Source organism: Lactuca serriola, chromosome 9, assembly GCF_051521515.1.
Source record: "Lactuca serriola cultivar US96UC23 chromosome 9, Lser_US96UC23_V15, whole genome shotgun sequence".
Taxonomy (NCBI): domain Eukaryota; kingdom Viridiplantae; phylum Streptophyta; class Magnoliopsida; order Asterales; family Asteraceae; genus Lactuca; species Lactuca serriola.
The window spans coordinates 172719095-172736740 of record NC_136416.1 but is presented as its reverse complement, the minus strand read 5'-3'; the positions used below and the strand labels follow the sequence as shown (position 1 = coordinate 172736740).

Genomic DNA, 17646 nt, shown 5'->3' with positions numbered 1-17646 from the left:
CAAGACCGAATTCGTTCATGTTGAAGACTCACCGCTTTTAAAAAAACGAAAATGAAAAAAAAAATTGGTATCATCATCCACACAATCTCCAATAGTAGTTGATTTCGTCAACGAAATCGACGACATCTGATCAGTAAGAAGAGAGGAGGCCGAAGAGAGAAAATATCGAGATAGAACATTGTGAATCGTGTGAGAAATCGAACAATTGAAAAGTTGGACTATTGGAACGGGAGATAGGTATAAGATATGAAACTTTTTCTCTCCGTCTATCTGACCATTACTAGAAGTGTGCTACAAATGTTGGTTGGGAAGAAAGGACAAAATGTGGAAAAATATAGTTGGGGTTTTAGAATTTTATTTTAGAAATTAAGTAATCTTTTTAGGGATTTTCATTATCATGTATTTTTTTTTTAAATTGTCGTTTTATCTTTCTAACTCCATACATAATAGTTTATTTTTAATCAAAAAATCTTATGTTTTACTTTATTTTAATTTTTTAGATTTAAATTAGTAACATAAGTTTAATTGAAAAAATAAAATATAAAAAATTGAGTGAGTTGAAAGAGATAAGTAGTATGAGTTTTCATGTATTATAGGATGAAAATGTGGAATGAAATGATAGCAGTAGTTAGAAAGTGGATTGAAGGGTGAGAAAGATGGATGTAATTGAGGCGAGTCGAATCGAACACTACAAACCTTAAAACTCGACTCAGACCTTAATTTCAAGTTCGAGCTCGACTCGATTAACTACTAAGAAAATAAAATTACCTTAATTTACAATAGAAATATTAGTAAGCTCATGAGCTCGATTCCACTCGAATCTTATAATATGAAAATATGAATAAAACATAAGGTAAATGTGTAAATATAATATTGCTTCTTTAAGCCTGTGAGTTTCATGAGCCACGTATTCCAATACTGAAGCACCACTCAATAATGTATTCAAGTAGCTCGAGCTCGAGCTCTCAACTTAAGCTGAGTCAATTTCAAATATTTTTCGAGTCAATTTCAAGTATCTCACAAGTTGGCTCAAGTCGGTTACACCCCTAAGTTCCACCCTAAAAACAAAGGTGAAAGTTTGCAAGTTTTGCAACAAATATATTATATTTCCAAAAATAACAGCAAATTATTCAATCAAAACATCTACTTTGCTTCGTTATTACTTCCTCTATTTCGAAGGGAAAAAAGAAAAGTACAGCTCCACTTTGGATGTTAAACACGTTATTGGTTTGACCTCAAATTTGGTACCCATTTTGAACTTTAAGAAAAAAGAATCGAAGAAAACGAAGGTATTTTTTGAACTTTATAAAAACTAAAAAAAAATAAAAAAAAAATAGAATAACCGTTACGTATGATGCAAAATTGAAAATGTTGATTCAGAGGTGTACTTGAATATTTATATGTTGATTTTAAATTTACCAAACACCCTAAACGCTTAACGATCAAAAGTTTTAATGGAACATTCCTTGAGATAAGAAAACTAAAAAAATATTTGTTTGATATTATCTAGATTAGAGAACCAAAAAAGCTGGTATAAATCTGTATTTATTTATTTATATCAATTGTTACACCCTATATGGATAAACATCATGTAACATAGTTAAAAAAAACATTTTAGAGTGATCTAGCAATAGATTTGAATTCAGACAAACAAGTGTGCAATATCTTTTGACGTTTTTGAAGAGACTCGCGCTCATTTTGTAGGACATCAATTGCTCCCGGAGCTACAAACATATCCATAAACTTTTCATCATTTACACCGAATAAATCCAATCCAAGTGCCACCATTAGCCTTTCGCGACTATCCACATGAAAAAAAAAAATTAAAAACATGATATTTATAAAAACAAGTATATAGAAGCAACAAACAATAACATCGAATAAAGTTTTAATGTTTTTTGATGAAAATGTTGAAAAAAAGAACATCGTATTTAAGGCTACCTAATAAAGGTACATATGAAAGCATTAAAAGTTGTATAGCTATGAATTATGTGATGTATATGAATAAAGTTTTCAAGTTTTTGATGTACATCAAATAAAAAAACATGATATTTATGGCTACCCACATGGGAAAAAAAAGTCAACAAGTCTACAAAAAATAAAACATATAGAATAGCATTAGAAATATTGAAAAAAGTTTTTAAGTTTCATATGTAATTGAAAAAAGTTTGAATATCTTATATAAAGAGAATAAAACATCAAGATAAAAAAAATTACAAAAAAAACATTAGAATCATACCATGGGGTTAAAAAACCAGAATTCAATGCTGATGTCACACTTCGCTCAATCAAAACTTCACGAATTCGTGCAAAATGTTGTGAAGCCGATAAACAAATCTCAGAATACGAAAAACCCGATTTCAAATTATTATTATTACCATGAATCCTTGAAGGCCTTTTATAAATTTCATTTTCTTTTTTAATGACATAATTATCATCAGATGGTTGGTCAGACGACGGGGTTTCGGGGATAGTCATGTAAGCTTCTCGTGGGTCCACAAGTTTGCCAGGTGTCATGTCCTTATTGGGTATGTTTTCTTTTCTAGATGTTTTCGTTTTATGTTGCGATAATTCAAGAAATAATGTTGAATGTTGATATCTATAAGGAGTAATAGGATCGGTTTCATAACATATTTGAGAATATGAGCTTGTGACTGAATCGAGGTGATGGCGAACAAGTTGTTTGCATTCTTTTGAAAGATTTTGTATGAAAGAATTGTATGAGTGTCTTAAAGCCGCGTGAAATCCTATGTATCCCTCCATATCCACAATCTTTTTTGTATCTGTCAACAAAAAAACAGTCACAGTCACAATCACAATCACAATCACAGGTTTAGTCCGTATCATTTTTTTTTTTTTGAGGTGGATAGTCATGTCTCAAAAGTAACATCCACACTGGTGTCAAAAGAAACATGTGAGATGTAAATCAGATACACAGTGAGCAGTAACAAGAATCCAAATCTACATTGGAACAAGTAGAACCGGCAAAAATCAAGCCATTCCAAAATTAGTAGGTTGAGTTGAGATTTTTTCAACATGTTCAATTAAACAGGTCAACCCTAAAGAACCCTTTTAACTTAATAGGTTCGGTTACGGTTGAAATTTTGACCAAAAGTCAACTTGCCAATTCGTTTAAATATATTTATTTATTTTCATATTATAGGTTGTTACTTAGTTTAAACATTTTTTTACGTAATGTTCGTTTGAAATTTAACTGAGTCAACCCAGAAAACCTGCTAGATGTTTATCTAACAGGTTGGGCTGGGTTGAAATTTTCAATCTGTTTAATTTAAACAGATTGGGTTGGGTTGGGTTGAGAATTTTCAAATCTGTCTATCTCAACCCAACCCTAAACCATAAACCTAAAGTGAAAGAACTTACAATTAGCATGGGAGAGATGATTTCTCTCAATAGCAAGATCAAAGAGGTTTCTCAACACAAAAGCAAGCCGTTCACAAGCAGTATCAAGCATTGGGGCAAGCCAAGATCGGGCAGCTGCCCGAGCAATCTCAGCAGCCGCCTCCACAATCCCTCTCCCGCCACCTCTACCCGCATGAGCAAGTATTATATTCGCCACCTATCAAAGCACATTCAAAATCATATTATCCAAAAACGAAAAAAAAAAAAAAATCACTCATCTTTAAGTGATTTTTTTTACCTTCTCTCTTGAAACAGGAGGGCATTCGATTGAATACGTAGCACAACGAAACTCATGCATAACTCTTTCAAAAGCAGCACCACCATAAAGGCGAAGGCTACCATTAGGTGGCTTTATAGCAGTCGAAACACCAGGCCAACTTCCAATTCCACTTTCTAATCTTTCCTCTTCTGTTGTTTTTCCCCATTGCTCTGGGTCAGGATCCACTGCTCCATCTATCAGTGATCCCTTCATCCAACAATAACAATAACAATTATTGGGGGTAAATAGGTAAATACTACATGGATACTAACTATACATAGTTAACGAAGAACAACTTTATACCAAATGGTTGCAGATAGAAGATGCAAACAACATTGATGATCTACGAAGATGAGCAACATCTGAAGTGGCTTGAATTTTGGAATCCATGGAGTTTAATTCGGTAGTGACTTCACTACAACGTTGTTCAAGCAATGCCAAAGTTGTTGGAGCAGCTTCTTTATATCTCTTTTGAAGCTCGGATTCAAGGTAATCTTTAAGACACGAAAACCCAATTTGGGATTTATATTTTTCTTCATCAAATCCACCTTTTACAGAGTTTTGTAGATGGTGTAATACATCAAGATCCACTTGGGAGATTTGGTGGCGAAATTCTTCATTTGAAACTGTTGATTTGTCTTTTGGTAGAGCTACAAAAAAGGGGCGTGTATTTTCTCCAAGGTAGCCACTTGCACTTAAGTAGCTATCCACTTCCCATCTTTCAGTGAATTCCTACAAGAATTATTACATTTTTTTTAAATCTGTATAATTGGTATATAGATTATAGATTAGCTTAGAAGGATTTTGAATGTTTGTGTATATACCCTGAGGCGATTATCAAATTTGGAGACAACAATTACAGTTCTTCGAAAAGTTGGATCAATTTCGCGAATGGAATCAAGCCATAAAGATGAGCACCATTCCACACTACTTTGTTGAAGGAATACAAGGATTCTGTGTGGTGGGGTAGCTAATGACTTGACCATTGATAGGATTTCTTCTGGTGTGCTCTCTGGTTCACCTTTTTTGGCCTGACAATTACAGTTTTTTAAGTTATAAGTATCATTAACATGTATGTAAATGTTGATGTTGATGTTGATTCAAAAACTTGTGAGTATATTGTATGTGTGTTACCTTGAGAACAAATCCAGGAGTGTCGATGATGGTGAGATTAGGGCAATGTGCATATTCAGCTCGCATTACAATTGGCTTAGGAGAGACTGCAGTTTTAGTCTTCTTCAAGAGTGTATCTGTTCTTGATTTGATGGTGTCTGCAATTGCAGATGCTGACATGATAGGAGTGCCATATTCCTCAGAATCCTCTTCCTGTTGTTTAAAGTGAAATTTGAGAATCAAACAAGAAATAACTAAAGTTGCAAGCAAATAGAAACTCTTTCAATCATAAACCCTAACTACAAATTAACTTTATGCGTAACACACGATCATATGCAATTGGGGGAAACCGGAACTGACCTGAAATCGACACCTAGGATCGAGAGCAGTAGGATCATGAACCATCTGAAGTATGAGAGGTCTACGGGTACCCATTTCGACCTCGCGAACGTTAAATCGGAATCCCAGAAGTGCTTCGAGAAGCGAGCTCTTTCCATCAGACTGACCTCCAATGGCTACAATCTCAGGAATTGGAAGCTTTTCTCCAAATGCAACTGCGGCAGCTTGAAGGCGATTGTAGGCTTCGAATCGTGCCTTGAAGGAAGACGACGAGTCGGTGGTTTTCTGGTGAGAACGGTGGTGCTTCCTTGAAACAGATGAAGAAGAATTTTTATCGTTTAGTGTGGTTTTGGTTGGCGTCGTTAGGAAGCCATTGGAGGTCGCCATTGCAGAATGCAGAGAACCGGAGGGAGAGTTGGATTCAGTTTGAATTGTTCGAATTTGGGACATGATAATGATAGCCGTTGTAGATAGTAAGTGGGCCTAAAAAGCCCATTTCTATATGTATTGTTTTCCAACTTTTATTTATTTGTGTATATTACTATATATATCATCTTATTTATTTGATTATTATAAATTATAATATTGTATTTATTGTTTTAAGGAATTACGCTTAAAAAATCTATATAGTTATAAAAAATTTATTTGATATTGATATATCTTAGTAAATAATTCAAATAACAATAAGAACAATAAACATACCTATACAACATAAGTCTTGATAACTTATGTATTTATTATACAACAAAAGTACAGAATTTTTTGTAATACATTTTTTGAAATATTTCTTTGGTTATTTTGTAATCTATTTACGTTGGAAGGTAACATTTTGTTAAAACAAATGTTGAGAGTTAAGACTCTTTACTATAACAAATTTAACCATGAGGTCATTATTTTTCTTTATATTTTACTTTTTAATATATTGGGAAAAACCGAAAAATGGCCTAAAACCTTGACACTTTTTAATAATTAACCCGTTAAGAAGCACATACATATCTCAATAGTCAAATTCAATACAACCTTAGAGCAACTATACAAGCATGTGAAACAAGCCCATTGAGTTTGCATATTTTCCAAAACACCCCTTTGAGTTTAAACCAATGTCACATTTCACCCATTTTAAGTTTCAACTTTCAAAATATCGATCAAGCATCATCACTACGAAGAAGATCATAAAAAGCGTATGAGCTCAACTGCAAACTTTCCCTTCTTGGTTTCGTTCACTTCTCCTATCTGTCGAAATGCAAAACACCAAGGTGTTATTTGACAAAACCAAAAAATTTATGTTTGTTTCTTTTTTATTTAATAAACATATACATGTGTCTCTTTTTTGACCTAATATAGAAAAAACGACTTAACAACAGAAAGTTTGGAAAATGATATGCTTTCCCCATTAAGTCGTTACCTTTTACAAAACTCCCCTCACTTATTTTTCTTTCCATTTCCTCAAGTTTTTCGTCATTGTCTTTTAAAATATCATTAATCCAGACAACATTTAGTAGGAAAAAGACAGTTTTGTGTTATCTAACCTTTAGTCTCCCTTTCCCACTTACAGATATCATGTCTCCACTTCTTATAGTTGTATTATTCTTCGACACAGTCACCCAATTCACACGCACATCCCCATCACTAAAACACAAGGCTCCAAAATTAATGCAAAAAAAAATGATTTTTTTCAAATAATATCAAGAAAATTGTCATAAGAGTTGTACCTAATCAAGGCAACTAATTTTGATCTTGAAATCTTGAATCCTGCACTTGCTATGGCATCAATTCTCATAGAAGCTTCTACTGTTTTGAACGTTTTAGTCCTACAAAAAAGCAAGTTTTATGTTAAGTTTATTACCCTAAAAATATTAAAAAGAAAAAAATAATATTTTTGTTAATGACCTTGGTGGTTCATATTCAAGGGCAATCAATGGCATCTTCTTACATGTAACGGGTACATTCCCAACCTATCATAGATAAAATTTATGTGAAATTGACCCTTATTTGATTATAGACTTATAACATATTCCCTTAAATGTTGACTTTCAAAGTACATTCTCTAAAATAGAAATTGACTAAAGTCCATTCCTTTGTTACCTTATCGAGTGACATGGTAAGGAAGTCAACTAATTCCTGAACAACAAGCACATGAGCTCCTTTTTCACCCTACAACCAAAGAAAAAAAATCAAATGGTTTTCAACAAATTATATGTAATTTCTTTTTCTTTTTTTCAACTTCACTTTTTGTTATTCGTGTATATGCAAATTAAACTTATGCAATCAGCTTTACTGTTTGTATCTTTTTACTGTCAACTTTATTGTTTGTATCTTTTTACTGTCAGTTTTACTGTTTGTATCTTTTTACTGTCAGCTTTACTGTCTGTATCTTTTTATTTTTTTACTGTCAGTTTTACTGTCTGTATCTTTTTACTGTCAGCTTTACTGTCTGTATCATTTTATCTTTTTACTATCAGCTTTATTGTTGTATCTTTTTACTGTCAGTAAAAGCTTTACTGTTTGTATCTTTTTATTGTCAGCTTTATTGTTTGTATTTTTTTACTGTCAGTAAAAGCTTTATTGTTTGTATCTTTTTACTGTTAGCTTTATTGTTGTATCTTTTTACTGACAGTTTTATTGTTTGTATCTTTTTACTGTGAGTAAAAGCTTTACTGTTTGTGTCTTTTTACTGTCAGCTTTATTGTTTGTATCTGTTTTTCTAATATTACCTGCAAAAGAATGTCCCCTACTTTATCTCTTACAATCCCCGTGCCAAGAATAGAGCCAAGAAAGTCACCATGGGAACAAGGTTGAAACCCAAAGTTCCCCGAAATACTGATAAAAAAAATCAAAAAGAAATCAATATATCAAAGATCTTTAAACCCAAAATTTGAATCTAAAATGTAAAAAAGACAAAAATAACCCTGAACCACCTTATCGCCGCCACAACGTCGGGCTCGGTTGTCAAAGCTTCCGGATGACCAACTGACAGCCGGCAACGTTCAGCCTCCGGGTAACCACCTTGAGAGAAAACCTTAACATCTGCTAACTTTTCTAAAATTACCATTGACTCCTTCAACACAGGTGGTGTGAGAAAATCCGTATGAAGAACTTCACGCCTTAATGATGCCCGTTTTGCCTAATACAAACCGAAATTTGAATCTATAAGAATCAAGAAATGGCATTTTTTTCTTGTTTCGGGAAGCTTCAAAAGCAAAATTACCCTTTTACCCCTTGTCATGCATAGTTACCATTTCAAATATATGCTTCACTTCTTCATTAACAACTCCCTTCAGTGAAACCTCAGAGTCACCCTTTATAGCTTGTGCCACATGACATATACCAATAGTCCCTAAGTTGAAACACAAAAGGAATCAAGATTTAGGGGTTTGACCTTTCTGAGGTCAAATCTAGTATTTCTAAAATGCAAAATTTATAGGTGTTGTTACACATTTAACACCAATTGTATCAGTATTTTGAGTTCCTGTTGTAAACAGTAAGTAGCGAGAATTGTTTTCAAGAAAACTTCCGGAATTCGCATGTAATTTTGAAGTTAAACGGTGAAATGTTGGACTTTCAAAGTGAAAGGATAATCAATTATTAACTTTCAGTACGTATACATTAAACCCATGACTAATTAACATAAAATTAAGAAGAAAGCAAGTAAATTTGACAAATCGTGACACCAATTGCAAAAAAAATTGAGAAGGGATATGAGAATTGATGATGAAACCTGAAGAAGTCAAAGGAGCATGGAATAAAGAGGGAGGAAACTTATGGTTGAGGAGTGTGAAATTAGGGCTAGGGATGATTTGAACGGCTCTTTTCAGAAACGGCTGTGCCGCGGCGGCGAAGCTCATTGATACCATGGCCGTCGTATCTGCCTTCTGCCGGAATCTTGCTTATCGTGCCAGTTTGAGATCGAATGAAACCGTTATTATCTTGAATTCGTGTTTGCTGCCACTCGTAAAGTTTGGCTCTTGAATCTTGGATTCGATAACCAAATGATAATTAAAAAGATAGGCTTCTAAATTTCCAGTTTTAGCCTCAATTTTTTAGAAACCTTTTTTTCTTCAGCATTTCATGTTTTTATTTATTTTTTTTATTGAAAAACTTCATAAGGCCATGGGGTACAGTTCTTTTTTCACACATAAAAATCCTATGTCGAGCCTATATGGAGGAGATGTTCACTAGTGAACATCGCCCCATCGCCCCCATTAGGAGTAATGGTGGTGTGGATTGAAGCCAATTACGGGTTCTCACACCCAATCAAAACCGTTTCTTTCTATCTCTCTTCTTTCTCTCTCTCTCTTTTGTCTCACTCTTGTTCACTAGTGAACACCACCCCCGTGAATAGTAAATCAGTTGTGAAGATGTATAGATGATGATGTGGAATGGCTTTCACGCGTGTTGATACCTCATAGCCTTAAACTCAACAAATTTACATTTAATCTAATGGATTATAACCATCAAACCGTTTAAAATCGATTACCTTGCATTTTTTGCTATATAGGGTTTACCGAACTCAAAGCCTTAAATTAAATATTTTAAAAAATATAAGGATTTTAACATACAAAAAAGATAATATAATAATTTTTTTAAGGATTTGATGAAAATGTGTTGGGTTTTTCTAAGGTTTTTCCTTTATTATTTACATGTCATTATTTCTCTTATGCCTACAACAAAATCAACTATAAGATCATATATGGCCTCATCATTCTTATCATGATATTTTCTTCCAATGCCCCTCTTTTGTGATGAAAAAATATGTGTTTAGGTGGTTTTCAGTATACCTCACAACCTAGAGTTTGTTTCTAGGTTGTGATGAGTATAGCTCTCAACCTAGAAACGAATATAGGTCGTTTTTGTTAAAACCGAACTTAAAACCGTAAAAGTTTAATTTTTTCGATTTCAAAACACATAGGGGTAGGTTTTTGGAAGATTGTGAGTTTTCGGTTTGAACTCATGGATTTGTGCGTTTATGGTTTATTGAGTTTTCGGGTTCAAACTCATTGAAAGTTCGTTGTTATAAAAGATAAATGATATTGAATCCAACTTAAATACTAAAATAACTATTAACTAATACCTACCTAGATTATTTTCATTTTACTTAAACATAAAATATGTATAGTAAATAGAAATAATATTTAAAATATAATAAATATTAAATAATATATACGGTGGACCGGATTTTAACCCCATGGATCGGTTCGGCTTTGATGGTGAGTTTATAATAAAAAAAACCGACTGAACCAATAATATTGGTTTTTATAAAAATTCAATCCCACTTGGTTAGGTTTTCGATTTTACGATTTGAGTTTCGTCGGTATGGTTTTGGAGTTTGTAACTTCGAATAAGTTCTATGAGCGAACAAGTGCTATCTCATCGTTTTTTTTATTGATTTCTTTGTTCCTAGAAATATATTGATTTTGATTTTTTGGAGCCACTAAAATGCACTTCTTTGCCATTTGTGATGTTTTTCTGATTTAAAAATACATAATGATACTACTATTTTAGGGTCATTGAGTTTCAAGAACATAGAAGCGACATTTATGTTGAATAATTAAAGGGATAATGCCATAAAAGTGTTTAAGTTTGATAACGTTTTTAACCTAAGTACGATTTTTTGTGTGGAAAAGAACAAAAGTTAAGAAGCTATTTTTCATTATTGGCATTTATTAGGTTACCCTAAGCTTAGTTGGTTACTTATTCTTACGTAGCTTCCAACACAGTCATTAAACCCTTAATGGTGTTAACATGTCTCCCGCTTACAACCGGTATACCTTAAAAATATTCATAATGAAAAGAGAGTTTAAGAATAAGCAAACGGGTAAGTGATGACACTTTGGGTTCTATAATTGGTTATCTGGGTGTTGCATCTAGCTCATATGTCTGTTAGGTGTGCGTCGTGGTTGGATCCCGACTATGAAACCTAAGCAATATTGCCCCTGTTCGACGGGTGGGTCTTGCAGTCAAGCTCCCTTCTGCCTTTGCACTCGAGGGTCAATCTCCGTCCGGCCCGAGGAAACGCCTCTGTTACCTTTTGGGAGGCCTACGCCCCATAGAAATTGTCTATCTGAGACTGTCCCTTGGCCCGTACGTCCTGACACAAGGTTAGAATTCAAGAAAGAAGACTGTTAGCTTTGTCCCATGAACTATGCCTTGGGAGCAAGCTCTCACGTTCAAGTTAGATTGTCAGTGTAAAGAGAACCAACTCCACCTAGTGAGGTGGAAATGCCTGTGTGGAGATAAGGATGTTTCCATAAGAGAGATTGAAGCGAGTGAAGACCACTTACCCTGGAGTGCTTGGAAAATATTGCTATTTATAGGATGGTAAGGGATGTCCACAACAATATTATATTAGCTAGTATACTAGTCTACTAATATAATATTAGGTGTTGTGTTATTGCCAAATCTTTATCTATTATTCATGCCTTATTTAGAATATCCTACTTTTTTTATCCTTCCATCATTTTTATCCTTTCGTCCTTTCTATCCAGCCATTTTATCATTCCTTTCTATCCTTCCATTATATCGTTCCTTTCTATCCTTCTGTTAGGGAGGTCGAGGGACGATCCACCAGCAGTAAGATTAAGCTTGTTTAATCAGAAATTTTTTTAGGTATTTAAAGTAGTTCTGTGAAGATATATATTGACATAGTAAGTTTCTTTAGTGTTGTTAGGGTGCAAAGTCACTCTTGGATGTAGTGTTTTAGGCTTACTCCCTTGTATGTGTAAATGGGTTGAGTCTTTCCTATAAATAGGAAGTGAGTGACTCCCATTATGTAAGTGAATCCATTTTGGAGTGTTAGACTAGAGAGAAAAATTTGTACAAACTCATTTTGTATATTCTTTCTAGATCTAATAAGAGCTTACAAAGATTTATTTACTCCTTGTGTTCTTGATTTTACATGATGATTCACTAGATCTTTCTAATTCCGCACATGTCATCATAATCAACACCACTACAATTGGTATCAGAGCGGGTGTTCTTGGTTTGATCAAGAATTGATCCTTGATGGCTTTCTTGATTTGGTGATTCATTTTATGATCTTGGATCTTCGTGTTTTAGAGAGTTTTAGGATTCTAGAAATCGAATTCATCTTTGATTCTATTCATAATTCGATTTTCTTCACTAGAATTCAAGTGATTTTTACTTTCTCTCTCTAGAAAACCCATTCAAAATCACTTTCTCTCTCTAGAAATTTTCAAGTTCTTGTGATCATGGTGGATTTGCCATATGATTCTTGGATTGTGATCGTTAAAGATGTGAAATACAAAGTAAATGAAGATCAATTTTATGGGTTGGTGTTAAGCAAATTGATTTTGTAACACCCCGGATTCCCAAGTATTATTTTATTCTTTTATTTTGGGTGAGTGTGAGGAGACTCGGCGAGTTGGAGTCCAAACTCGCCGAGTAGGATCGCGGTTTTGTGCGCGGGTTCGCGTCCGGACTCGGCGAGTCCACGCTGTTTAATGAAACCCTAATTTTCAGGGTATGAGACCTATTTAAAGGGGCTTATGGCCGTCATTTGCGGCCACCAACCCCAAAGAGAACCCTAAAGAGTCTTTGAGCGTTTTGTGAGAGAGAAGAGGAAGATCCTTGACTATTTGTGGGTGTTTTTGCATATAGAAGAGGATCAAGGCAAGAGGAGACCAAAGAGGGTGCTAATCCAGTGATTCCTGAGCTCAGAGACTTCATTTGAGGTAACCATTCGTTCCTTTCTCAGTCCTTGGTGTAAATCTTTGAGTTAGAGTTTCTTTGTGGAATGATCCATGGAGTAATTGGCCTCTTCTCGTGTTGGTGCTTTAGATCTGGACCCAAAGAGGTCCAGAGACTCTTTTCCCTCAAGCTTTATGAGTGTTAATGGAGGCCATGAGCTTAGAATAGCATTCTAGAGACCATATCATCAAATAAGGCCTTTGAACCTTTGCATGAGCACCAAGATAGTAACTTTATGTGATGTATGTGCTTGGAAGGACTGGATCTATGAGTTATTGGAACGGATCTGACCTCAGGTGTGAGTTTGAGTTTATGCATGGTATAGATTCGCCGAGTCCGAAGAACAGACTCGACGAGTAGCATGAAGTTTGCCTGTAACCACTCAGTGAGTGGTCTTGTCGAGTTGAGGGGTCGACTCAGTGAGTCAGGGAGAGTCGGGGGGGGGGGGGGGGGGGACTGAGTCAAGCCGGAACTCGCCGAGTTGTTCTTGAGACTCGGCGAGTTGAGTCGTGGTGGCCCCGCGATTTATGCCAGGTGAAACTCGTCGAGTAAGAGAAATACTCGACGTGTCAAGAGAGGATCCAAGGGAGTCAGTGGACACGTGTAGACTCGACGAGTCACCCTAGTGCACTCGCCGAGTCCGGTCAAAGTTGACCGTTGACTTTTATTGACTTTCAGGGTTTGGTTAGCGATGTGGCCTTTGGGCCAAGAGAGGGGTAAAATGGTCTTTTACCCTTAATAGGGTGCCAAGAGAGGTTTGATTCTAGTCTCGAGAGTTATATTCATGAGAGTATTTGCCTTATGTGTTAGGCGGTGACGAGTTCGAGATTCAAGTGTGGGGATATCTGCTTTCTGCTTGCCAGGTGAGTCTTCTCACTATATTTTACCTAGAGTGGTAACAGAGTTATGTGACAGAGTTATTGTATGTGACGTGTGGCACCGCATTATTTCTATGTGATTTATGTTGTGTGTATATCAGAGATAGGACCAGAAGGTCCACAGAGCTAGGACTAGAGGGTTCGCAGAGTTAGGGCCCAAGGGCCCATAGAGTTATAGCCTCGAGTGGCTAATATGTGCTATATGTGGTGTTTTTCGTATTATGTGCTAGTATATTTGTATGCTATTTATATGTTGAGATTTATTGTGATATGTGATATGTGATATGCATGATTCAGAGTTAGGACCCTTGGGTCCATAGAGTTAGGGCCAGAGGGTCCACAGAGAGCTGGGACTGGAGGGTCCCACTGAGACACACTGACCGGAGGGTCAACGGAGTTATAGCCTCGAGTGGCTAATATGTGTTAGAGTGGTAGTTTGGGGAACTCACTAAGCTTCGTGCTTACAGTGTTTTGTGTTATGTGTTTCAGGTTTCTCTCAGGATCACGGGACGGCACCGGCTCGATTGTACACACCAGAGAAAGAGTCATGTTTTGAGGATCCTAGTTTATTATGCAAGTGAAAATGGAGTTATGTTTTGTAATTCGTTATGAATGAGATTTTAAGCAAAGTGTTTTTAAGAATTAAACGATTATTTTTTTTAAATGAAAAATTGTTTTGAAATTTTCGGTGTTACAAGTTGGTATCTGAGCCTTGGTTTAAGGGATTCGGATGCGCCTTCGGGTAAATCTGGACTCAAACTGAGGAAGTAAGAAAAGTTTTCAAAGAAATAATTTTCTAAAGCGAGTAAGAGTTCAAAGAGAAAGCGAGAAAAAGCAGTGTGTACAATTAGCCAGATCCCAAACGGTGATTTCCCAAAATACCCCTTACTTTTGTTTTATGAGATATTTATGATGCACTCTATGAGATATTATTGCATGCTAGAGACAGGCTAGGTATTCCATATCTTAGGACTCGAGTGGCCTGATTTGTGATGCCTTAGCCTAGGAATTGTTGTTATATGCGATGTGCTTTTGAGTATGTATGAGTGAGAATATTTAGTTGCAATCCTTTAGGGGATTTGAGTAGAGGAGTAATCTAGGGGAGATACCTAGATAAGTACCATGGTACTTAGCGAAAGAATAGTTAGAACCCGCGAGGGGAAGAGTTGCAGAGTTCGATGGTACTTTCGAGGATGAGCAGAGCAAGCGGAGTTATCACCCATAGTGATTCATATATATTCTTCGATGCGGGAATGCTGCTTGCTTCGTGCTTTGTGGAACTCTCGATGATGGGAGTCAGCTACCAAGTGAATATGACGATATTCAGGAGGTAGACGGTTGGCATCATTAGGAGCTCTTCAGCAGCTAATGGCAGAGAAGTGTGGGAATCTAGGAAGAGCCTAGGGAGTAACCTTAGCCAGATGAGTGCGCTGGCAGAGTAGAGAATTTCGCTGGGGAGCGAGCACGTGCGACAGAATTGGTAAACGAGAAGGTCGAGCAGCTACTTAGGAGCTCCCGGATAGTCCGTGTGGAAAGTATGGGTAGATGTGGCAGGTAGTATGGGCCCGTACTACTGAAAGCAGAGGACCCATACTTGATACAGGGAGTATTTTGAAGGTTCTAATGAGCGGGTGGAGGAGTGATGTTATGATTCGAGTACCATACATCGAAGCATATTGAGGAGTGATCTTATGGATTGAGTACCATACATCGGAGCGGATTGAGGAGTGATGTTATGGTTCGAGTACCATACATCGGAGCGGATTGAGAAGTGATGTTATGGTTCGAGTACCATACATCGGAGCAGATGGAGGAGTGATGCTATGGTTCGGGTACCATACACCGGAGCATATTGAGAAGAGATGTCATGGGATGAGTACCATGGTTTGTAGTGAATGATGCTTGTGGTTCTCCGGTTATCCGGTCATGATTGATGAGGTAGAGATTGGACGCTATGGGTTTTAGGTATGTGGGCCATGATTGAGTTCGAAGAGGCATCCCTTGAGAGGGAGGTCGAGAGCCTTTCAGAGTATTTTGGTAAGGAGGGGAGAATTTCGGTCTGAGTTGAGCGATCAGTCGATAGAGGAGATGTCACCTTCTATGATCTGGGTGGTACTAATTATGTACGTGTGCAAAACATGAGAAGCATGATGTTTAGGTTTTGGGTTTGGGGGTAAACCCTGCAGGTTGTCATTGATGATGATTTTCCACCAGAGTATCAGGTAGCATGTGTGCCGCGAGGCAGTGATTTATCATGAACAGATAGTCAGTTGGGACTGAGATAGTCGAGGACCACATTACACCTATTTGAGTATAGCAGGGTGTATTGTAGTGGTATCAGTGGGGAGTTCAGTCGAGTTTAGCAATGCAGTGGGTTTTCTATCTATGTTGGGTATTGAATATGAGAGTGGGTCCCTGTTCTTGGGATGATCCATGTGTGGGAACGTTGGTTGATGAGTTGAGGTGGGGGGTACGATGATTTTGTGGTTCAGTCTATGAGCCAGTGATGTTATTGGGTAGTTGAGTTGTTTGGTATTGGATTGGTATGAGACTCGGAGCGACTAGAGGTAGTCGTGACGAGAAGTTCTTGAGGATTTCATCTGAGGTTCAGAGTATATGAGGTCGATTGATTTCCTTAAAGGGGATTATCGGACGTTGTGTAGCACTTTCCAGGGGAAGGTGCGATTTTGCTGGTGAAAATAGTTTGTGGGATGGTTGTGTGCCAATTGGTGATGGTTCGAACCCTGAGTGGGGGAGAACCGGGTACCGTATGGAAGAAAGCAGAGATTTGTGAAGAGCGGTGATAAGTGGAGTATAGAGATCTGCGGTAAGAATTCATGAGACCAGAGATGTTGGTGATCGAGGAAAGGGGGCTAGAGTGAGTTAATGCGGGAAGTACTTGTTTGAGAAGGATGAATGTCTCCACGACAGGTGGTTAATGGTCAGGAACCTGGTAGTGGTCAGTGTTGTTGCAAGTAGGTAGAGAATGATTGGGCAGCCAACTCCCGGGTCGGTATGCGTATTCTTGCTTGGATTTTTAGAGGTAGGAAAAAGGGTTTCGGAGAATTATCAGCGTATTCCGTAGCGTTAGCGTTTTCTCATTGAGTAATTGGATACGCCGAAGTTGCAATTTGGGAAAAATGAAGATCTAATTATGGGGTTCAGGGGAAATGTATTATTATATCTATATGATGCTTGGGGCAGGAGATTAGTGGTTGTGGCAGGATCTTGTGATGTTCTGTTGAGGTGTTCCGAGGTGTCCGGGTATGATATCTTGATTTCGGAGTTATTCGTGAATCTTGAGTTGAGACGACTTGTGGTATATCAAGTATCTATGGATCTAGTGGGAGCCCTTCGAGTATTGGCATCCAGAGGGATTATTTAAGAGAGTGGATCTCCGCAAGGGTAGGCATTTTGTTATGTCGATTACCTCCAGAGTCTGTGATGCATATTCGAGTCGAGTATGGGTAGCTACCTATGATAGTCTGCGGAGCATGAGTTAGTGGAGGTAGAGGGTGTTGTGATACTGCGGGGAGCCGTAGTACTCACTAGTCAGAGGGTGTTGTGATACTGCGGGGAGCCGTAGTACTCACTAGTCAGAGGGTGTTGTGATACTGCGGGGAGCCGTAGTACTCACTAGTCAGAGAGTGTTGTGATGTTGCGGGGAGCCATAGTACTCACTAGATGGCAAGAGAATGTGATGATGGAGTGTTCTCCGATCAGTGTATGATGTAGAAGAGTTTTGGGCTTGAGTAGCCCTAGTATTGAGTTTTTGGAGCCTGGGTGTTGAACCGGGGGCGAGATTGGGGTCTCCGTCTCTGTTGGGAGGGTCAGCGAGGCGCGCGGGAAAATATGTGCAGCAGACGCCAGAGGTTAGAGTTGAGTCGATCTTCGATTGGATTGTATTTTTTTATGAGGAAAAGGGAATTT

The 17646-nt window shown here is 37.1% G+C and overlaps 2 protein-coding genes across 2 annotated transcripts; both read right to left on the bottom strand.

Moving 5' to 3' along the window:
• Window positions 1-1529: 1529 nt before the first annotated feature.
• LOC145075167 (dynamin-related protein 5A-like) lies at window positions 1530-5555 on the bottom strand. The gene is made up of 8 exons (XM_079021463.1): window positions 5153-5555; window positions 4814-5005; window positions 4504-4710; window positions 3983-4411; window positions 3659-3886; window positions 3382-3577; window positions 2240-2783; window positions 1530-1801 (listed from the first exon to the last, which is right to left on the bottom strand). Exons 1-8 carry the CDS (start codon window positions 5516-5518, stop codon window positions 1615-1617), a joined length of 2349 nt encoding a protein of 782 aa, XP_078877589.1. The 5' UTR covers window positions 5519-5555; the 3' UTR covers window positions 1530-1614.
• A 516-nt stretch (window positions 5556-6071) lies between these two features.
• LOC145075249 (RNA-binding S4 domain-containing protein) lies at window positions 6072-9137 on the bottom strand. Its single transcript, XM_079021551.1, has 9 exons — window positions 8850-9137; window positions 8368-8468; window positions 8050-8255; window positions 7846-7951; window positions 7217-7285; window positions 7022-7086; window positions 6844-6942; window positions 6661-6760; window positions 6072-6364 (listed from the first exon to the last, which is right to left on the bottom strand). Exons 1-9 carry the CDS (start codon window positions 8983-8985, stop codon window positions 6302-6304), a joined length of 945 nt encoding a protein of 314 aa, XP_078877677.1. The 5' UTR covers window positions 8986-9137; the 3' UTR covers window positions 6072-6301.
• Window positions 9138-17646: the final 8509 nt, after the last annotated feature.

Bases quoted from the DNA above. Each gene is read 5' to 3' on its own strand.
- LOC145075167 (XM_079021463.1), bottom strand. From the start codon at position 5,518: ATGGCGACCTCCAATGGCTTCCTAACGACGCCAACCAAAACCACACTA. The intron at 3,887-3,982 runs GTATAAAGTTGT...TGTTGGATGAAG, and splicing joins CTTCTATCTGCAACCATTTG to GGATCACTGATAGATGGAGC. The intron at 1,802-2,239 runs GTATGATTCTAA...TCATGTGGATAG, and splicing joins TCTGGTTTTTTAACCCCATG to TCGCGAAAGGCTAATGGTGG.
- LOC145075249 (XM_079021551.1), bottom strand. From the start codon at position 8,985: ATGGTATCAATGAGCTTCGCCGCCGCGGCACAGCCGTTTCTGAAAAGA. The intron at 7,087-7,216 runs GTAACAAAGGAA...TATCTATGATAG, and splicing joins TTACCATGTCACTCGATAAG to GTTGGGAATGTACCCGTTAC. The intron at 6,943-7,021 runs GTCATTAACAAA...GCTTTTTTGTAG, and splicing joins CTTGAATATGAACCACCAAG to GACTAAAACGTTCAAAACAG.